Source organism: Silurus aristotelis (genome assembly GCF_946808225.1).
Source record: "Silurus aristotelis genome assembly, chromosome: 5".
NCBI lineage: Eukaryota > Metazoa > Chordata > Actinopteri > Siluriformes > Siluridae > Silurus > Silurus aristotelis.
Window position 1 is genome coordinate 7462208 of NC_139578.1, and position 23058 is coordinate 7485265.

General features: G+C 43.7%; 1 protein-coding gene across 8 annotated transcripts in view; it reads right to left on the reverse strand.

The window, feature by feature from the left end:
• rnf220a (ring finger protein 220a) overlaps positions 1–23058 on the reverse strand; it is a 118285-nt gene that overhangs the window by 87573 nt on the left and 7654 nt on the right. For all 8 annotated transcript variants that reach the window (XM_083541758.1, XM_083541757.1, XM_083541756.1 and 5 more), the window contains exon 2: positions 20406–21234. In XM_083541758.1, coding sequence (XP_083397884.1) covers positions 20406–21051 — 646 coding nt within the window. In that variant the 5' untranslated portion in view covers positions 21052–21234. The remainder of the gene's footprint in view (positions 1–20405; positions 21235–23058) is intronic.

A 23058-nucleotide genomic window follows, 5' to 3' on the forward strand; every position in this document is an offset into this window, starting at 1 on the left:
ACAACAACAATAATAATAATGATAATGATGATGATGATAATAATAATAATAATAATAATAATAATAACAATAATAACAATTGTTATAAATTATAATATATATATTATTATTATTATTATTACTATTATTATTATTATTATTATTATTATTAATTATAATAATAATAAAAACTGAATTCGAATCATAAACCAAATCGAGTGATATTGCGGATTTCTTTGCGCATAATTTACAACACGTTAGACTCTGTTTTATAAAATATTATGATTTCTCTTTCTAGATTTCTATATATAATATTGATGTTTTATATGTATATACCATATAGATATATATCATTTATTTTTAAACTTTACTTTTTATTTCTGTTTTTTTTTTTATAGTGAAAAGTCGGTAAAAAAAAATTGCATTATATATATATTTATATAAACATTTAACTACCGACTATATAAAAATGGACGCATTCACGGCGCTTAGTATAAAAACGAATCTCTTGTAAGGATTCACAGGTAAAACACGCACGAGCACGCGCGCACGCTCTCTCTCATTCACACGCACAGACACACACACACACACACACACACACACACACGCCTGGTTCATCCACACGCGACCCGTGTCAATTAATTAAAGCGCTTTTCTTTATTCATAAACAGCAATTAGCATGAGATAATTGTGCATTAGTAATCTCCTAGCCTGGGTCTGGTTCATTTCGGCATGGAGCTCTAGTTCTATTTCATTAACATTAAGCTTAAATCACGTGGCAGTTAATGAGGGAGCTTTTGTTCCCTGTTGAGATGAGTGGAAAAAATGCTTCAGAACATCTCAGGGTGAAAAGAGGAAGAGTTTTTCATCATGACTATCACTACCACTACCACCACCACATCATCATCATTATGTTGGTTTTTTTTTTTTATTTATTATTATTACTATTATTATTATTATTAATATTATTATTATTATTATTATTATTATTATTATTATTATTATTATTATTAGTCTAGTATTTATTTAAGACTCGATATCAATTGGCAGCACTTTACAACCTACCAAGATTCCAAGAAATCTTGAGAGACAAAAAAAAGAATTAACTTTTAATTCAAATAATTTCTAATTTCATCATTCATCATTATTGTTCCCATAAGCATAGCTCTTTTAACACATTCTTAAAGCAGCTTGACAGAGGTTATAAAGCGGCCACAAAGTTGTATAAAAAAAAGTATAAATTAAGTGCACATAACTTTGTTCCTTAGAATTTTTACACACTTATAGTACAAAATATAGGGAAGCCCTAAAATATCAATATAAAAAAAAAAACGAATCACTCCTAACAAAAAAAACAATTAGCATTTTGAATACATCTTTTTCAAATCCAATTCTATTTTATTTTTTATTCAGGATTACATCAAATTATATTTTTTCTGCAATAGCTGATCTACAATTTTTTGCTGATATCTGCCTGATACTAAGTGGATCTGTGGATCCATTATTATTATTATTATTATTATTATTATTATTATTATTATTATTATTATTATTATTATTAATAATAATAATAATAATAATAATCTTCCCGTGGGCTCACCACCTGCAGGAGGGACCGTAAGGGACGGTGCTGTGAGGATTGGGCAGCAGTCGAAGGCAGGGGCCTGCTTAGACTGCTGCCCCCGCGACCCGAATTACGGATAAGCGGGAGAAAATGAATGAATGAATGTATGAATAATAATAATATTATTTCCATAAAAAAAAAACTAAAAGGATCCAGACTGTGTGCTAAACCAGCAGATAACCAACTTTTGAAACATCATTCATTACCAACGATGACAAATATGTAAAAAAAACCGCAAGGATGAATGACTCTTGGCCACCATAAAGTAAAAATCGATGTGAAATATCAGCTCCAGGACTGGACCGAAGCCGAACAGTTTAATTAAATGAACTCGCAGCAAGGCGTTGATTTGTGTCCATTAAAACTACAACTTTATGGTCCAATTCGAGGCAGGTATCGCCCAAGGTTAACGAGTGGAAGTGGGGCGGACGCATACTCCGCACCGTGTTTTATAGTGTGAAGCTAAATTCAAGGAACTAATGTTGGCGTTAAGAGCCTCAGAGCAAGGCATTCGATCAGAGCAGCCGGAGGACAAGATGACCGCACTGGAAACAAGATGGAACTTTTTTTATTAGGTGCATACACTGGATTTATCTCACGTATTTGATTGCAGGACTTACTTTTAGAGCCATCTATCATTCGACCCTGGGTTCAGGGACACTCTCTTCATTTTTGATTGCTTTTCTGGTGGGCCCAAATTTTCTCTGAGTTCATTACTTAAGGCCTCGATGTGTTCCTAAGCATATAGTATTAATATTATATATTATTACAACAATTTATAGCTAAAATGTAAGATATTTCTACTTACAGAGTCCTATACGGACCCCTTTCCAAACCCCAAACTCTCCCACTGGCCAGGCTTGAGCCCAACATGTATGCTTAGCTAATCTAAGCTGTAACCTCAATCCAAAATCATACTCAATCCCTCGTTTATTAACCCCACCCCAAAACTCATAATGGTACATTCCTTTATTTTCCTGTTCTGCACCGACGTGAGCATTTAGTAAAGAAACCAAGGTGCCTCATCGAAAGAGAGCATTTGCCCAGCACTAAATTTCTCAGGCTGAACAATATGGTTAATGGGTGAGAAAAAAGGAGGATGGCCTGGGATAAGGGGGAAGGGGAGAGTGAGAAGGGGTATCACTGCTAGTCTCTTGACCTCCCAGGATCTTCATCCCTGCCCAAGTTAACCTGAATTGACAGGACCCCCCACTGCCACACACTCTACCTTTCCCTCTCACTATCCTTTCGCCGGTGGAAAAATTAGCACTCGCGCGCAGACAGGCGCTCTCATAAACTCCAACATCCAAGAGCCCCATGCTGATTATGAGTAGAGAGTTGTAAAGTCAGGGGAATGGGCCTAAAAAAAACGAGCAGACGCTGACTGATACAAACGGTAAGAACTTTATGTGTGTCCCACCCTGTTATAAACAGTAAACTTCATTATGAACAGCTGGCAACAAGGTGAATAGAGAGAGAGGGAGAGAGAGAGGGGGAGAAACAGACAGAGCAAGAGAGAGAAGGTTAAAAGAGAGTGTGAAAGCAAACGAGGTAAACAAAACAGCTTCTAATGGATGAGAACGACGAAGGATTTTAAAAGCACCCCGAACGGTAGCCATTACCAGATTAAAGCACCTCATGGCCTGATCAGTAAAGCATGTCCACAATCTACCCCCTAACTACTTTTAAACTGCTCAGCAAGGCCACTCACTGTCGTTTTACAGTACACAATCTGGCATGGAGGGAGGAGGAGGAGGAGCATTAGGATACAGAGAATGTAGATGGAGAGAGTGGTAACTAGGTTTAGGGGGGTGAGTTCGGAGGGTGGAGGAGATTGGGAGCATGCTGCATGACTGCTTTCTTCCTTTCGACCCCCTGTGAGACAAACACGCACACATAAATACACACACACACACACACACACACACACACACACACACACACACACACACACACACACACACACACACACAGCGAGCAGAGCTGTGGCAGGGGCTGGCTTGTTGGCCAAGCTCTCTGATTTCACGGCAGGCTGGGTGGTGCCATTGAGCAGCCATCACGCTCCCTTTCAGCCCTTCAGTCGAGAGCCACCCCCTCCGTCATCCCTGCTGCTCACCCACCAGCTCGCCTCGACCCCCAAAACACCTCGCACACACACACACATAATACACTCGGAAACTTCTTTACCCCAAAGCAGCTCCGAAAACCGATTGATTTGAGCTCCATTTAAGGCGCTAAATCTGGCAAGGCCTCGCGAGGACTTTAGTACCACGTAATGGTATGTCACTTTTTGGCACAGTGCACTGAATGGACAAGTCTCTGTATGTGATGTGATGCAAGAAGGATGTGTGCACTGAGTGACAATGTGTCTCAAAGGCCAGTGAGGTAAGCACATGGTGAAACAGCTCTCTCTCACCCTCTTCCTCGGAAAGCGCAGTCAAGCAAATCTGTTTTTTGTTTGCACGCAAAAAGTCTTCCCCTCCTTTTAAAAGCGCCGTAGACAAAGCCCCCCCCCCCACCTCCTCTTCCTTTTCTCTTCTAACAAACTCTCTTCTCTTTGCCAGCTCCTCCAGCGTCCCTAATTAACATGCGGTGCAGTGACTTTTCCCCTCTTGTGTTTCCCTCTCTCTCTAAAGAGTACTTAATAAAATCAGAGTCCGCGGGCCACCACAAAAGGCACGATGCGGTGCGGCGTTCATTTCCATTAGAGGCCTCCCAGCTCTCACACTCTCTCCCAGAGCCTGCAGTTCATTCTCGCACTTTTGCCCAAGTATGGGGTCGCACCCACAGACAAGAGGAGAGGAAGAGAGAGAGAGAGAGAGAGAGAGAGAGAGAGAGAGAGAGAGAGGTCCACAAAGAACAAAACCCACCCCAAGATATACTTGACTCAAACTTACAGTGAGATAACATGATCGGGTACAACTTAAAAAAGTTATTCTCCGAACTCTCGTTGTCAGTTTGTCGCAAAGAATAACGACCAGCTTTCCCACCCACAAGAGCAATCTTAATTCTGACCCCGGGGCTAGCTCACCTTGCCATCTGCAAAGAGCTCGAAGACAAATAGTGTTTACTTTATCCATCCTATCATTGCCTGATTAAAAATTCAATTTGTAAAAAAAAAAGAAGAAGAAAAAAAAGTGCAAATATGTGTTTCATTAGAAATGACTAATGGCTTTTGTGTTAATGAAACACTTTGCTGCGACGAGAAATAAATCAAAGCGAGGGAAATTGAAACAAGATATTAAAAGTTATACGGGTAAAGTGGTTGCACCTGAAAATCGCCTGAAAATCGCAGCAGTTATTAAGGCCCGAGAATCAAATCCTGCACTCTTGGACTGTCATTCTTGGCCTGCACTGTTTACTGCCCCATTCTGAGTAGATTTTTTTTTGAAGCTGTAATAGATAAAGTCTGTTGTTCCTTGTTAGAAAAGGCACAAATCTGTGCCATCTTTTCGCTGTAGTGCTAGGAAAATGAACCACTTAATGCCCATGTTTAATTTACTCTGAATCTGGGTATTAATTCCACTAGTGCTTGTGATGAGATGTCAGACCAATCGATTCCATAGGCAGGAAAAAGGACCCATCGCAGCAGGCGTGATCTCTTCACAGTTTCATCTCGCTGGAGCTGCTTTTCGTTCTCTGGTGTCCCTCGAGCTCTCTGCCTCTCTCCGCCCTGCTAAATTATTCACGAGTTGTCCTCCACTATGCTTGATTAAGCTTTAATTTCACCAAATTACCAAGTGGCAGAAGGCCACCCTTTTAAATCATTTGGCCAACGAGTTTCTTTGTCAGAGCTCAGGTGGTGCCGATGCGTCACGGTTTCACGCGTGCTAAATCTAATGCGTGTGGTCAGTAGGCTAAGTCTAGGACATGGCTGTTGCTAGTTCTGCAGGTTCATGATGTATATGGTTACGGCGAAACAAGATCTTCAGTAGAAAAACAGATTGGTTGTGGTTACACTTACATGAAGCTGGATAACAAGTCTGGCCTGTTCCCTCAAAGAACACTAGATCTTAAACTAGCAATGCTTTTCAATCTCCAGACTGATACCACAGCCTACAACACTGTAAATTACACAGTGGCCTCATCAGGGTTATATACTGGTGCTTTGCCCTGATTTACAGAGTCGTGCTTTTGAAAGTCGGACTCATAGCCATGCCATTCTCGAATGGTTTATATCAAGTGAAAGTTTAAAGTGGATTATATATAATCATATATCCAACAATCACCTGTTGGCATCCTAATGAACCCTGAAATGAAGTTTTATTAAGGCCACCGTGGTACCTTCAGATCATCTCTCTCTTCCTCGGTTACCCAAACACAGACTACAGGTAGTAATTTAGCACTCGGGATAATTACAGCTAATGATCATTTGCGCCTCCCGCGTGAGTGCACGCGCCTAATTGCCGCTGATTTATTCGGCAGGGAGACGGCGGCTTTCGTTCACGTGCTGAGTGGCGCTGTAGCTCATAACCCATTAAACGTGCATGGCCAAGGCATGGTTTGATGGCACTCTCCCCGGGTGATTTGTCCGACACGGCTCTCCCGTAGCGCCAACAATAGGCTAGGATTAACGGGCCCTGTCATTTTTTTCACCCACTACGCCACACATCTTTCCGATAAAAGCGCCGCCAATTAGCACGGGGGGCTAGTGCTAAGCACTATCTGTTCTCTCCCACTCTGCAGGGTCGGACCGGAAAAAGAGGGCGGCCATTTTTCTTGGCCCGGTTCAAGCATGTACAATAATAGCCCCCACACTGTGTCAGAGATATCGGCTTTTCTTCAGCCAGAGGCTTTCAGCTCAGGCAGCAATAGATCTCGTTCACAGCCGGTGTTACCCTTATCTTGGCTCTGCCTCTAATGAGACATAATAAGGGAAACGTTTTGTCGCAACAGATGCCCCCTTTTTTTATTTGCCAGAGCGTATCTCTTCTCCCTTGCCCTCCCTCTATGTTTTACCAGCTCCCACTTGGCAGATGAATCATATCTCTCTCTGTACATATGCTAAAATACTCGTGTAATTACAGGTGGCCTTAAATAAAACAAGCCTTAAAGCTGTCACTTGAGTCACCACGAGATGAGTCGGGCGGCCCAGGAACCATGAGCTGTCATTGTTACAATTAATTTATCGGAGGAGTGCGAGAGAGAGAGAGAGAGAGAGAGAGAGAGAGAGAGAGAGAGAGAGAGAGAAAGAGAAAGATATTCACAGTTTAAAAGCAAAGCAAGTGGAATAAAGTGGGTTAAAAATCACTGTATATAATGAGTAAAGATTTTAAATCCCAAGACCCGTGTCGAAAAATGCATTTTCTGAATGCAGCTATCGAATCCCATTCAAGATGTAAAAAGCAATTAGCGCATATTACTTTATAATCCTATCTCCTAGCCTTATTTTTACCTAAATATGAGTGCATATGAGGACACAATCACTGTGTGTATGGTGTGTATGACTATGGCCTAGCCCTATGAACCCTGCCAGCTCGATCTTGCCTCCCTTCTGGCTGCTGATGTCTCTAATTTATCACAGAGCTTTGCTTGATTGATCGTTTTCTTATTGGGCTGAGGGGCCACTGCTGATTCTGCAGTCCGGAGGAAAGCAGCCGGCGAAAGTGGAGGGGACATTTTTTGATACGTATTAATCGTGCTACAGACAGTGTCCTAAATGCTTAGTGCTCGAGACAGCTCTGTGCAGACATAGTGTGTGAGCGTGTGTGAGGGTTTGTGAGAGAAAGTGTGTTTACTCTGTATGGACTGGAAGTCTCACAAGGGCTGCTGCTCATGAATACAACATTCGTTGCTGAATTCCAATATCTGTTCACACACACACACACACACACACACACACACACACACACACACACACACACACACACACACACACACACACACACAGCATGCATGAGGGAGCTTACTGCTTTTTGATCGTAATAATTTTTTGATTTGATAATAATCATCTGCCTTCGATATGAGCAATTTCCTAAACAGGGAGAAAAATAAACACGTGTCAGAATGACTTGAATTTATTTGTATTGAACTCAAATGATTCGAATAGCGACATTATTTAATTTCTCTATGCTGGTTAGACTCCCCCCCCCCTCCCCCCTCGCTCTAAAGATACAGTAAGGGATTCAATTACTAGAAACAAAAAAAGAGAAAAAGAAGAAGATTTCCTTTTCTTTTCTTTCCTGACACACGGTATGCTGTATGGCCATTGCATTTTAAATATATCATGGCCCCTTCATGACGTAAGATGAGGCCTGGTTCTTTACTTTGTGGCTTATGTGCTCTTACGCCAGCTATGCCCGCTTCACAGCTCTATTGAGGCCCATTCGAACATTCGATCCCTGTTGTCTATGTAATGCCGGCATATTAAATCAAAAACTCAAAAAAATACACATTTGAGTGGAAGCCACCCAGCAGGGGCTGAAAATGGAAAAAAAAAACATAAAAGCTCTGCCTTTTAATCTCAGGAGGAGTAAAGAAAACAAAACATGTGCGAGAGGATGGTATATGCATGCACGGTTCCAACTCAAGACGTTTCCAGAGACTGCACCGATCTAAAAGGAAGGAGACGCTCCAGAAAGGACAAACTATTAATTAGCAAGGTATAAACGAAGAACAGAGAAGAAGCTCTTTCAATGACCACTGGGACAGGGGTGTACCAGGGTGAGAGAGGAGGAGCAGGAGAAAGAAAGAGAGAGGGTGAGTGCACTGTGCATGCGTGTGTGTGTGTGGTCTGAGGCTCGTCGCCTCCTGTGGTGTTCCGCTACGCTGCGGCCAGTGCAGGGGAAGTGAGAGGAGGGAGACAAGGTGGCAAATAAGAAGGCAAGGTGACAAGGCATCAGGGAGAGAGCAATGAATTATTTATAAGGCTACTGATGGACAGTTTGAATAAGAAAGAAAAAGAAAAGGAGGAAGGGAAAGGAGACAAGGCTAAGGCGTTGGGGGGTGTGTGTGTGTGTGTGTGTGTGGGGGGGGGGGGGGGGGGGTGAGATACTGAAATCGAGTGGAATAGTGGTCCGAAGAAAGCAGGGAGCTTTCATGTCTTGAACATAGACATGCACCACGTGCTGCAGCAAGCCAGGCAAGGCTGAAGGTCCTGGACTATATAACACCCCTTTACTAGGTTCATGAGGGCAAGCATCTACATAGGTGTTTACATGCTGCCTTGAAGAACCTCACCTTAAAAAGAGACACTAGAAGAAGGTAAAAAATAGCCCAGTGTCGCATTTGTCTGGGTATAACTAGGCAGTATATTTAACCCCCCGGTGCTCCCGGGGCGATACGGGAGGTCAATGTGAGTGATGTAGTGCGCAGAGCTCTGAGCTCCAGTGACACATTATAAGGCCCGGTGCAACACACACACACAGACACACATGATGAATATTTTAACCCTTGTAAAGCAGCGCTGGTTAATTTGTCAGGGCTGCTGCTTAAATGCCACCATTAGCATGGGCTTTGGTTATTGACATAGAGCACTGAGTTGATGGATGTGCGAGAGCAGGACAGTCCAGAGCAGACAGGCCTGCTCATCACGTCACGGTATCGACAGCGTATTATTAACACACAGCAGGCCACGACCCTATAGGAAGAATGACCCCCTAAGATTGGACCCCCCCTTAAACAGAGGGGACGATCTTTCTATGTATAATAAAGCATGAGCTATGGGAATACATATAAAGGATTATATGAGTGTAGTAAAAAAAAAAAAAAAAAAAGGGCATTCATTTCCATTGCTTAGATTAGCAGAAATTCATTATACAGTATATCATAAACTGATGATGGATTGATTAACCACAATTCCTTACAATGCACTCACAGAAATCCATGTCAAGTAATGCATACATCTACTGAATGCGCACTGTTTAAAGTTTCACTCGCACGTGCTTTTTCGCCGAAGTACTGACATCGCAGAATCTAAGAAACCCATGTGAGAAGGTGGAGGTCACCTCAGTCCTGTTCTCACAGCTCCAGGTTGCCCTTTGACCCTGACACTGCGATTGTACCACTGAGCAAACCGCAAGTTAAAAAATACCCAAGAACACAGACGCCTGCTTGATATGTTGATATATAATACTATGCAAAGTTTTTCTGTCCACTTTTCATTTGACCAGCCGCAAAACATGTAGAAATGTGACAGGTTATTGTACATGCGTTTGGATAGACCTTACTATATAGTATAGTAGCAGCTGTATCTGTCTGAGCATTTTCTGAGCATCTGTCTGAGCTTTTCTCACATCGGTGTTGTCTGAGGTATTTGTTGCAATAAAAAAATTCCAAAAACAAAAGCCTCATGAAGAGGAGGATGGGGAGGAAACTTGCTTCTTGCTGGCAAAGCAATAGACAAATCCCATCTTCCTCCTGTGCATCACTGCATGAAATGCAAACACGTGAGCAAACGAACTGAAACATTCCTCTGTGAAGTTCAACTTGGTAAGTCTGTCTGAGAAAACAAGCTTCCACTCCAGCCGCCCACGCTCTACTGTTTCTCTCTCTCTCTCTCTCTCTCTCTCTCTCTCTCTCTCTCTCTCTCTCTCTCTCTCTCTCTCTCTCTCTCTCACACACACTCAGAGGTAAAAAGCATGGCTTAGGACAGCTCACTGAAGGATGGCCTCACACAGAGAGACCTAGACCATGCTCCCTTGACGCAGTTTGTTTGTACGTGCTCACTTTATTTAGCTTTTTTCTGCACCATGGATCTTTCCTCTGGCTCGCACAGGCCCCTAGTAAACACGACTTAAACCCCACAAAGCAAACTAGATGACCCCCCCAACACACACACACACACACACACACACACACACACACACACACACACACACACACACACACACACACACACGTGCAATATAGCGGCGACATATAACAAACAAGCAAACTCTGTTTGACACGCACCCTGGTGCAATTCGCCCGAGTAGCGTTTCATGCAGAGATAGCAATAGTGTCTTGAAAGGTCTAGAGAAGATCGTTTGATGTTGGCACGAGTAGCACGTGGGAGACTTGCAAAGAGGACCATCACACTGTGCACCAAGCCCGAGCGTCCACCATTACTACCCCCCTCATCTGCTCAGTGTTAGAGCGAGCTTCAAAAAAATCAATATATCCCTGAATGGGGGTCAGAGGGGTATCTGTGTTGGGAGAAGTGGCAGATTTGCACTCTTCAGCTCAGTAGGGCAGAGGAGAGAATGCCGAGCATTCTGGTGCGGGGGTGTGATATTAGGCGGCCCATATCCAAACAGCACCTGCAGAGCACCGCGAGCGAGCGTGTGAAAGGCAGCTTAACTCCCAACAACGCAGCGACATAGAGAGGTCGTCGCGTCGGGGTAAAAGAGAGGGGGAATTGCATCCAATAAAAGCAGAATTCCAGATTAGACCCCCATTTAGCACGTTTAGGTGTCATTTTTGACGGCGGCAATTTTCAGCTCTGCGCCTATGAAATTGTCCCCGATCGGGGTCACCAGGCCCTGGGGCCTCAGAGGCTGAAAAGAGACAGTTAAGGGCTTTGATAGGGCTAAAGTGGGGCAGAGGGAGTCTCTGGTTAAGAAGATTTTACGCCCCCCGCAAAGCAATGTGCTCAGGTTGTGGACATGTCTTTGATGTGTGGTGAAAATAAACTTTTAGCATGGCCCAGCCAATCAGATGGAGCTGTGAAAGACAGCGACAGAGAACAGAGACAGGAAGACACCTCAGCTCAGACAGCGGTCCTAACAACTGCCGGCTAACATTGAAAGGACCAAAAGGCAGCGGAAAACCATTTTTGCAAGATAATAATATTAAGTGTCGGTTTGAAGTCTGATCTTTGAAAACGAATTGTTCAAAAGGTTCTCTTTCCCCATCCTTCTTTCACTAGATTTATATTACAGCTCCACAAGTAATTGTTAATACAGGGGTTGAATAACAATAATACAAAAGAAACCATATTCCATATTACATATTGGTCCTATTTTAGTCCTAAAGCCCATTTTCGCCTTAAAATCCCTCTAAATTAAGATGTTAAGTATTGATGCAGCCCTAGTAAAATGATAGCCTACACGCAAGGAGTTCGATTCCAACACGTTCTCCGCTGACAGGATAATAGGGCTTCGGATCCATTCTCATGAAATAAAAGCGAGAGTAAAAAGGGGGAGAGAGAGGGAAAGGCCGAGAGGAGAGGCTGTAATGTATACGGTGGCAGGCATTGATAATTGTAATTATCAAATTGCAGTTTTAAAAGGCCATTGATTGATGTCATTAACTCAGTGAGTGTTTACTGATCGCTGCATTTGCACGCCGCCTCACGCCGGGAGCTCACGTGTCCTCTCTGATTAGACTCGGGGAGGAACTGCTTCAACAAAGGGGGTGACTTCCCCACATCTTTAACTAAGGAGGTAGAGATAAACACGTACATGCTGTGCTTCAACAGAATGTTCACGTAATATACACCTGAACACACGCACACACAAACACACTCACAGACATGAACACACACTTATACACTTATCTCCTCACCACAGGAGGTGCTGTATTCAATTATGTCAAAAGCTTTGTTAGTAGACAACTGAGCCAGCGGACCACAATCGGGGGATTCTTAAGTACCTCATCTGACACAAAAAACACACACACACGCACACACACACACACACACACACACACACACACACACACACACATGCATTCAAACAACAGCTCTCATAAAGCAGCTTTAGCTTCTTAACTGCCTGCCATCTCACTCCTGTCAATCACAGCAAGAGGCTGCGACCACTTTCTTAAGAGAGAGAGCGAGAGAGAGAGAGAGAGAGAGAGAGAGAGAGAGAGAGAGAGAGAGAGAGAAAGAGAGGGAGAATAAGAGAGATTCCTCCTCAGTTAAAAGTTAGCACTGACTTGAAAACAAGAACCAAGACTGAAACAGGGAAGCGAAGGGGCAGGGAAGAAGGGGAAAAAAAGCACATATACACACAAATACACACACAGATGCCCTCATTTATACTTTCTCCTCACTTTCACTTCTTCCATCTCTTCCCTCTATGTCTCTGTTTCACCCTGAACCGCAGTCACTCAGAATAGAGCGACATCTCCACATGCACCATGGCAGGAGGTACAATGCGGTCACACCTGAGAGTGACAGAGCGCGAAACAGACATAGGGAGACAGAAAGAGAGAGAGAGATACAGAGAGAGAGAGAGAGAGAGAAAACTCCCACACATTCTAGTTTCTACAAGCCAGCTGTAGCTCAATGCCACTCTTTTCAACAGCTAACAGGCAGGGTAACAGCTACCGGCTTCCAGAAACAGACAGGCGCAGTGACAGGCGCTGCATTTAAATATGAGCTAGTTGTGCCGCGAGGATGCACAATTAGAATGCAGGATTGGATCAATAAGCGTGCTGACAGATGGATTACTAAGGTAAATAGATGATACATGCAGCTAAATAATTAATCAGGCTGCTGCGAGCACCTCGACAGAGAGTGACAGCAAAGTGGCAACACTTTCCAATGGGTTGCGCAGGCCATTGGCATTCAGAGAAAGAAACTTCATATAGATCCTCCTGAGCCTCCTTTTCCCTACACTTACTCACCAGTAATAATGCACTGCTTCAAAATAATGGAGCGCCTTCTCAGTGCAGGTATCCACAGGTGTACGAGGTTAGCGCCACCTTTGGTATGCTACCTTTAGGTTCCTCTCAGGATGCTGGGTTTTAACCCGATTTTTACACACAGAGAGTGTCGTTTTTTTAAATAAGGACCAGGTGCCTCTAATGCTCCTAGGATTCCACTCTGTAATCACTTGCATTAAATAATTCACATCTAAGGAAAGTAATAAATATATATGATATGTTTGTGTCTTTTAGCCAAACCGAAAAAAAAAAAAAGTCTGTCACAGAAGAGTGCGCTCGCAAAAGGAGAGAAGATTAGATTACGGGTGTGTAGAAAGATGGAGAGAGAGAGAGAGAGAGAGAGAGAGAGAGAGAGAGAGAGAGAGAGAGAGATAATGTGAGTGTGTGTGCTCAAGCTCTGGGTGGTGAAGCAGTTAGCAGTGAGGGAGGTTTTTCATCTCCTGCCTCTTTAAGGCACTCTGGGGAAACAGGATTTTCAGCACATCTGCATTTGAGAGAGAATGCAAGAGTAAAAGAGAGAAGAAGAGAGAGAGAGAAATGACAGGAGTTTCTGAGGAACACCACCAGTTATCAACACTGAGGCCTGACACCATGACCTGGTGCAGGAACAGCATGGAAGTGATACCAGCTGCGAGTTTCTATTGGACCCGGTAGACAATTTTATTAGGCCTCGCTGAAGCTGCTGCAGATCCCAAAATCTGGACCGGAGGAAAGAACACGCCTGACCCAAGACCTTGGAGATATGTGCAGCATGTGTGAATATGTCTGCATATGTGTGGAGGAGAATAATAACAAGCCCCCACCCCACACCCCTTAACCCCTTTGCCCCACTACATTCTCTTTCAGCTTTGGCTCATATGTAAAGTGTTAACAATAATTACAATTGATAACACATCAACTAAATCGGGAACAAATTATACCCTGGTTTTATTAATGTTTGCATGCGAAAGTGTTTGCGTGTGTGTTTGTGTATGCTACAGTACACTGACGAACAGGAAGTGGGGGTACACATTTGCGTAGAGGACCCAGCTGTTTCTCCGACGAGGATGCATGTGATCATCTCATTTTCCCCTGTTAATTTCCCAAACGGTGGCTGTGTCCAATTCGAGTGAGGCAGCCAACAAAGCGCAGGCGGGAAGCACTAATCCTTGATCTGCGTCATGCTGCAACAATGGCACAGTCCAATGCTCCTCACACGCACCACACACACGCACACACACACACATGCACACACAGCTATGGGCTACTGCACTGACACCTGCTGTCCCCCTGCCACCCAGAGCGGCGAAGACACCGATATAGAGACAGAGCAAAAGAACCCCTCCAACCAACCCACCCTCATAGCTTACATCTCTATCTGTCTCTCTCGCTGAAACTGAAACTGGACTTTGCTCGGTCCAAACTGCACCGCTTTTAATTCATCTTGTCCTTCTTGCATGAAAGAACGGAATGTAGAGGACAAAATAAGGGACAGACAGAGAGGTAAAATAAGCCACCCAGTCCATCGTCTATCGCTGAAGCTTATGGCAAAAAAAAAAGGCAAACAAGAAAGGGGGAGGAGAGAGTGACAAAGAAAGGATATTGGGATGAGAGGAGGGATGGGGACCTGACCAGGAGGTTCCATGTGAGGACAAGCCTTTTAACATCTGGGAAAGCGCAGGCAGTGGTGCTTAATTATTAGAACACTCTTACTGAACTTAACCTTGCCACTAGACCGTGACAGAGGAAGAAGGGAGAGAAACAGAGAGAGAAAAGCAAAGAGCTGAACAAGAAGAGCAGAAAAAGAGATGAATATGTTAACTCTTCATCAGCCGAAGATGTCATCATTCATCTTTCCTTACACTTTCCTTTCAATTTTATCACTTCTGCCTGCAAAAAGCTTTTTTCTTCTATTTTTTTTTTTTTGCATCCAAAGGAAACACAAACAACCCCGGTGCAATCTGGTGTTTGACAGAGACAAGAAATAAAAAAAAGGGGGGAATAATAATAATAATAAAAAAGTGTGTGTTTTAACAGCTGTCAGCACATGTTGCTCTTCAGAGCCTCAGAAAAAAGGGGAAGGAGACAGCGGAATAACCGCATGCGCCCCGAAAAAGATATACGCCGGCAAATCGAAGGAACATGAAAACAGGAATCAATCAATCGCAACCGAGGAGGCAGAGAGAAAGAAGGGAGAAGGGGAGAAAGAAAGAGAGGCGACCGAGAGCAACGGCAGATAATTAAAGGCTCAAAGCCGGCGGCTGACGGACGAGCGCAAAAGTGGCAGGAGAGACGATCTGCAAAAATATCTACAGAAATACATCTCCATGCTTCAGCACCACGGCCTCACTCGGGCTTGTTAGCATAACAATGCATGTGATACACGACAAAAAGAGAATTTCTTTTCTACTTTTTTTGTTTGTCACAATTCAGGTGGAAATAAATCCAGTCTAGATGGAGCACTGGGGGTTAAGTGTGGAACTGCCCCGTAAATCAGCAAGGGATTTATGGCGACAGGCCCACACAGCTCACGGCCTGGTCACATCAGGAAGGAAGCCTGCGTGGCTGTGCACTGTTGTCTTAAGGATTCTTCTCCCTCTTCCTTTCCCCACCCCTCCCTCGTTCCCTCGTTTTATTTCGACTGCTCAGGAAGGCAGCTGCTGTCTGCCTTTCAGCTCATCGCTCGTCCCTTTGCCGTTCCCCTCCACTCTCTTTCATTTTTTTTTTTTATCTCTCCCTTTTATCTCCATTTCTCCATACCTTCCCCTTCACTCTAGCATCTTTGCTCCAGCTGAGGTTCTCGCTCGAATTGCGGACGGAGATTCGGGGCAGGTTCAGTAACTCTTTCGTCTAAGATTTGTGCAGGAAAAGGTTGAGGAAGGCAAAACAAACAAAGACCTAGCTGTCAAACACACTCATATATCATACATACTATATGTACTGTATGAATTCACATATTCAGACAACAAAAAAGAGAAACAGGAATGAAAAGTTCTGGAAATGTTCACTTCTGAAAAAAAAAAAAGAAATCAGTATTCTAAGTAGAAAAAAACAAAGATAAGCCTCTCACGTTAGTCTTTATCAGCTGCAGTGGTACCATGATGGGGTTTTTGGAGCAAGGTTTCCTGGTTCACAGTAGAGAGGCTTATTCATTGTGCTCTCACCTGGAAAGATTTTGAAGATTCTGTGTCTCTTTCTCTCTCTCTCTCTCTCTCTCTCTCTCTCTCTCTCTCTCTCTCTCTCTCTCTCTCTCACACACACACACACACACACACACACACACACACACACATATATATATATATATATATGTATATATATATATATATATATATATATATATATATATATATATATATATATATATATATATATATATATATATATATATATATACAGTGAGGAAAATAAGTATTTGAACACCCTGCTATTTTGCCAGTTCTCCCACTTAGAAATCATGGAGGGGTCTGAAATTGTCATCGTAGGTGCATGTCCACTGTGAGAGACATAATCTAAAAAAAAAAATCCAGAAATCACAATATATGATTTTTAAACTATTTATTTGTATGATACAGCTGCAAATAAGTATTTGAACACCTGTCTATCAGCTAGAATTCTGACCCTCAAAGACCTGTTAGTCTGCCTTTAAAATGTCCACCTCCACTACATTTATTATCCTAAATTAGATGCACCTGTTTGAGGTCGTTAACTGCATAAAGACACCTGTCCACCCCATACAATCAGTAAGAATCCAACTACTAACATGGCCAAGACCAAAGAGCTGTCCAAAGACACTAGAGACAAAATTGTACACCTCCACAAGGCTGGACAGGGCTACGGGGTTGGAGCAACTGCACTGTTGGAGCAATCATTAGAAAATGGAAGAAGCTAAACATGACTGTCAATCTCCCTCGGACTGGGACTCCATGCAAGATCTCACTTCGTGGGGTCTCAATGATCCTAAGGAATGTGAGAAATCAGCCCAGAACTACACGGGAGGAGCTGGTCAATGACCTGAAAAGAGCTGGGACCACCGTTTCCAAGGTTACTGTTGGTAATACACTAAGACGTCATGGTTTGAAATCATGCATGGCACGGAAGGTTCCCCTGCTTAAACCAGCACATGTCCAGGCACTTCTTAAGTTTGCCAATTCATGGGAGGAGTCATGGGAGAAAGTCATGTGGTCAGATGAGACCAAAATAGAACTTTTGGGTCATAATTCCACTAAACGTGTTTGGAGGAAGAAGAATGATGAGTACCATCCCAAAAACACCATCCCTACTGTGAAGCATGGGGGTGGTAGCATCATGCTTTGGGGGTGTTTTTCTGCACATGGGACAGGGCGACTGCACTGTATTAAGGAGAGGATGACCGGGGCCATGTATTGCGAGATTTTGGGGAACAACCTCCTTCCCTCAGTTAGAGCATTGAAGATGGGTCGAGGCTGGGTCTTCCAACATGACAATGACCCGAAGCACACAGCCAGGATAACCAAGGAGTGGCTCTATAAGAGGCATATCAAGGTTCTGGCATGGCCTAGCCAGTCTCCAGACCTAAACCCAATAGAGAATCTTTGGCGGGAGCTCAAACTCTGTGTTTCTCAGCGACAGGGCAGAAACCTGACTGATCTAGAGAAGATCTGTGTGGAGGAGTGGGCCAAAATCCTTCCTGCAGTGTGTGCAAACCTGGTGAAAAACTACAGGAAACGTTTGACCTCTGTAAATGCAACAAAGGCTACTGTACCAAATATTAACATTGACTTTCTCAGGTGTGCAAATACTTATTTGCAGCTGTATCATACAAATAAATAGTTAAAAAATCATACATTGTGATTTCTGGATTTATTTATTTTTTTTAGATTATGTCTCTCACAGTGGACATGCACCTACGATGAAATAAAAAGCAGGGTGTTCAAATACTTATTTTCCTCACTGTATATATATATATAAATACATACACAGCAAATAAGAGGATACCACTCAAAATCAGTAGCAAATTGCCCAGTCAAGGGAAACCCAATTTAAGTTTCTTCTACTCCAGGTTCTAGAAACTCAATTGCATTAAGGCCCTTGGTGGACCTAAGGTTTAATCTAATTAGACACAGCTCCAAAGAACTGTGTGTGTATGAGAAAGAAAGACAGAAGCCAAGAGAACCAGTTTTATTCTCATACTTATTTTCTCCTCCATATTCCCAAGCTGGAGAAAGGGCCATGAGCCTCTTCTGCTCCCTCCTTAATCCCCTCTCGTGTTGCCCCTTATCGCATACTCTGAGCATCAGATTAATACAGGCCGGAATTAGCAGCTATCTCACAGTTAATCTGAGCCCAGGCTGAGGCGTCATAATCCCACCACCCAAATGGACAAACGACCAAAAAAAAAAAAACATCCTGTACCGCTAAAACATGCCTTCAATCAAACGAGACCCTGTCGGAGAAGAAATCCTAGATGAGATGCTTCCTTTTGTCTGTTTCTCATCTCCCTCTTTCTCCTTCCTGTCTACCTCGGTCGCTGGGTGTCATTCACAGCACTGCATGCCTGCATGCCAGCCTCTTTATCCGATCAGTCTCAGCTCGCTGCCTCTGTCTCTCATCTGTTCGATCAAGGGTGTTTCCATCTCTCCTTTTCTCCTTCTAGCCTTCTCTCTCTCTCTCTCTCTCTCTCTCTCTCTCTCTCTCTCTCTCTCTCTCTCTCTCTCTCTCTCTTCTTTAGTTCTCTGTTGCCTCTCCTGACCTGCTTGCCTGTCGCAGAGGATGTGTGTATAAACACACCAAAGTAAAATTTAATGAAACACGAAGGAGTTCAAAAACGTTGTGATGGAGAAAGATAGAGGGAGAAAAAATAGAGAAGTAGCAAAAACCAAGAAATTGACAAACACCTGGCAAATAAGCTGTAGGAGAAAATGAAAAAAAAAAAAAAGACAATACAAACAATAATGTAGGTTATACATTCATCCACATACACTCACACACACACACACACACACACACACACACACACACACACACATGCACATGCACACATTTTCAGAGCTAAAACACTTTGACATTCTCTGTGTCAGCAGGTGAGCCAAATGTAGGTGGAGAGTAGATTCTGAATGTGTGTGTGCATGTGTGTGTGTGTGTGTGTGTGTGTGTGTGTGTGTGTGTGTGTGTGTGTGTGTGTGTGTGTGTGTGTATGTGCATCCATAATTATAGGAATGTATGACAGTTTTAATCTAATCCCCATTAGGAATTTTTGCTCCAAACCTACAAGAGGTAATATGCCCCAAGATAGAATAAGGAAAGTGTGCATATGTGTGTGTGTGTGTGTGTGTGTGTGTGTGTGTGTGTGTGTGTGTGTGTGTGTGTGTGTGTGTGCACGTGTGTTTTCACTGAAATTCCTAATGTATTTGAGTAAGAGAAGTAAGAATGGATTGCCTTCAATAATACCCCTGAACTCCCTTTTTGGAGATCCCTTATGGATTGACGTGCACGCACGCACGCACACACACACACACACACACACACACACACATACACACACACGCACACACGAAACCACTCAATTTCATTTTTTAGTTGTATCTGTGGAATTGATGTGAGGTGGAGGAGCACCGGGGCTCCCTGTCCAAACATCACCACCACACTGGCTGTGACACGGACACTATTTGGCTCAAACGTGTCACACAGACAAACTGATAAAAGCATTTTTCTGCAGGCTTCTGCACACATTATGACCCCATATCTACCTTAACAAATAATATAAAAATTTTGAATGATATGAGATCATTAGTTTAGTAAAATACACTGTAAATACACTGTGAAAATGGAAATGTGTGATTGTGATGTGTGATTTTGCCATTGTGTTTTAATACTGTGTTTCATATATTTTGTTGTAGCTTAGTATATGATTTGATACGATATAATACAAATATTATTAATTTATGCATGCTGACTAATTGTTTTTTTCCACAGGGATATGAACAATTTACTACTGAATAAAATTGTTGTAAACATTTTTTTATTTTAGGAGTTTAATACCTATAAATGCTGTAAATATATTTAATATAAATGGAAATTTTAAACATTAAATGTTCAGCTTAAAAAAAATTATCAACAGAGTCAAAATGCATTTTAATAGAATGTGTGTGCGTGTGTGTGTGTGTCTGTGTGTGTGTGTGTGTGTGTGTGTGTGTGTGTGTGTTTGTGTGTGTGTGTGTGTGTGTGTGTGGTAAAAAGGTAAACAGTTACTCACAGCGCTCAATGCGGTCCTCGGGGCTGGATGAGGCCTCGCGGTCAGACAGCAGGCCAGAAACAGCGAAGATTTTCTTTCCGGCATCCTCCACAGCCTTGAGGGCACCGGGTGAGCCTGAGGGCACGTGGGCACCACCGTAGTCATACTCTTTGCCCTCGGCGTCTGAGTAGCGCAGGTGTGGAGATGCTTCTGCCTCCAGGCAGCCCTTGAGGCGCTTCGCTGGAGTGAAAGCTGATTGGTAGGCACCTGAGGCCGAATCACGCTCTTCTGGTGGCGATGCGAAGGGCCGGAAAGCTCCGACAGCACCGTGGTTGAGCACACCGATGGATGGCGGACAGTCCAGGCCAGGTGGTGCAAACTGATGGTGCAGGTGCAGGAGAGAGGGCGCAAAGTCACGTCCACCAAAGCCAGGCTGCCGGTGGTAGACGGAGGCGAAGGCATAGGAGCCGTTGGCGAATGGTAGGTGCACGTCCTTGTCTGAGACAGAGACGGGGGCGCCAAATGGCCGGGGCTGCTGGCACGGGGCAGAGGCATCACGGCTGGCGTCAGCCGTTGATGCCAGCACCATGAGAGCTGGGGACGCCAGTGGCCCAGGGAGGTACGATGAGCTCTCCATCTTGAAGGCGGCTCGGTGGTGAAGGTCCATCTTGGAAGTGGGGGTCGGCTGAGGAGGAGGAGGGGTGAGCGGAGAGCTCAGTGGGGCAGGGGGAAGGGGTGGAGAGAAAAGAGCGTGGGGGAATGGTATGGGGAGTATGGTGCCGATTGGGTCCGTCCTTTATACTTAGAATAAATGCCTCTTGCCGGCAAGTCAAACTCGACAGGGCTCGTCCTGTGAAAGAGAATGGACTCATGGTTAGAACAAATTTAAAGGCAAAATAGGGCAATGCACCTTTAAAAACATTGGATGGGTCTTTTAGCATTGACCTACAACTGACATCTTAAGCAGACCTTAAACACTGACAACCTACACATACACCTTTCAAAAATTTTACTTTTTACCCCAGCAAAACTTTTTTCCTCCTGCAAATCTGCGGCCGAATCACATATAAGCCTCTTATTCCTCCATCTCAGTGGCGGCGGAGCAGAGCAGCGTCTGAGGCTGATAAGTCCTCGCCGCTTAGATCAGATAAGAGAAGTAGGCCTCTCCCTACCAATGGGATTCTCATAGTGATAGCATATCTGCCTGCCATCTGCACAGGAAATCTGACTGAATGAATAAATTAGTCGCACTTCACCCCTTGACCCTTGATTGCCGTCTAACGGCCCAAGAGCCCCGTGAGGATTAGATGAGCCGACTGGCCGAAGTGTGAGTGGATTTAATGAGTGAAAAGAACTTTTTTTTTTTTTCAAATCTCGCCTGTGTGTAAGCAGTATGAGTGTGTGTGTGTAAGCAGTGTGTTATGCTATTCCAAATCCCTGTGGGGTAACTCGAAGGTGATCTACTATTACAAGGTAGCCAGGGAATGGAATTACATGAAATTGGTAATTGATTGTAATTATCCAAACTCGATGCACTGCTTGGCTACCCCGGATTGATTATTCAAATACTAAGACATGCACTATACATTAATTACAAAGCAGAGCTTATGCACTATGGTGATGATCATGCGCAAGAGATGTTTTGCCAATTAATTATTCCCGAAGCAGGTTTTTGTGGAAATGCCCTGAAAAAAAAAATCGGCTTGATCCGAGAGCTGATCCATCTGGAATCCGTGTTCCGCATTTGGGTAGTAATTCGCCTGGACGGGCCTTGTGTTAAAGCTCTGCTATTTCAAAATCAAGCGGCATCAGGGAAGCTTGCAGGGGAATTCACCAAGGCATTTTTATTCATATCAGCTGTCCAGAACTCTCATTCGAATCAATTTTAGAACCTGATCTAGACAAATCTACACACCAGCACATGCATACCCACCTACACACACACACACACACACACACACACACACACACACACACACACACACACACACACACACACACACAGTGTGGTCCTGTAAAAAGCTTTACATTATCACATACATGGCAGGGGAATGTGCTCCTTTTCCGGTCTGGGGAAAATGTGTTATACTACACTGCTCAGCACTGGCCAGGCGCCCAAGAATCACATTACCCGCTGTCTTTTTACCCAATCTAACCGGCACCTTGAAATGCACCGATATCAAACGCCCTGTTTCTCATTCTCTCTGTCTCTCTCTCTCTCTCTCTCTCTCTCTTACTCTCTCTCACTCTCTCTACCTTCTCACCGCATGTTTGTCACTGTATCGAATCTCTCTCCTTCGTAAAAAAAATGAGTGTGTCTGGGTGTTGATAGCAAGGTAATACAGTGGTAAGTACCTGGATATTTCAATTTTATTATCATTACCATCAGTGCAGCCAGGCAGTGTGAAACTGACAATCCAATAAACGGACACGCGATATCCCCCAACGGCGGGAGAGAAAGAGCAAGGGGGAGAAAGAGAGCGGAGGTATAAGTAGGCTAAGTGTTGTACAGATGTGCTAATCATTTTCTGCAGCGCTGCGGCTGGTCTGTCTGCCTGGTACCCTGCCCCCCCACACACAGAGACACAGACACACACAGAAGCCCAGTGTCCCAGAACAACCAAAGGGAGTGGTGAGTCAGCCTGGCACACACTGACACACCAGACAGAGTGTG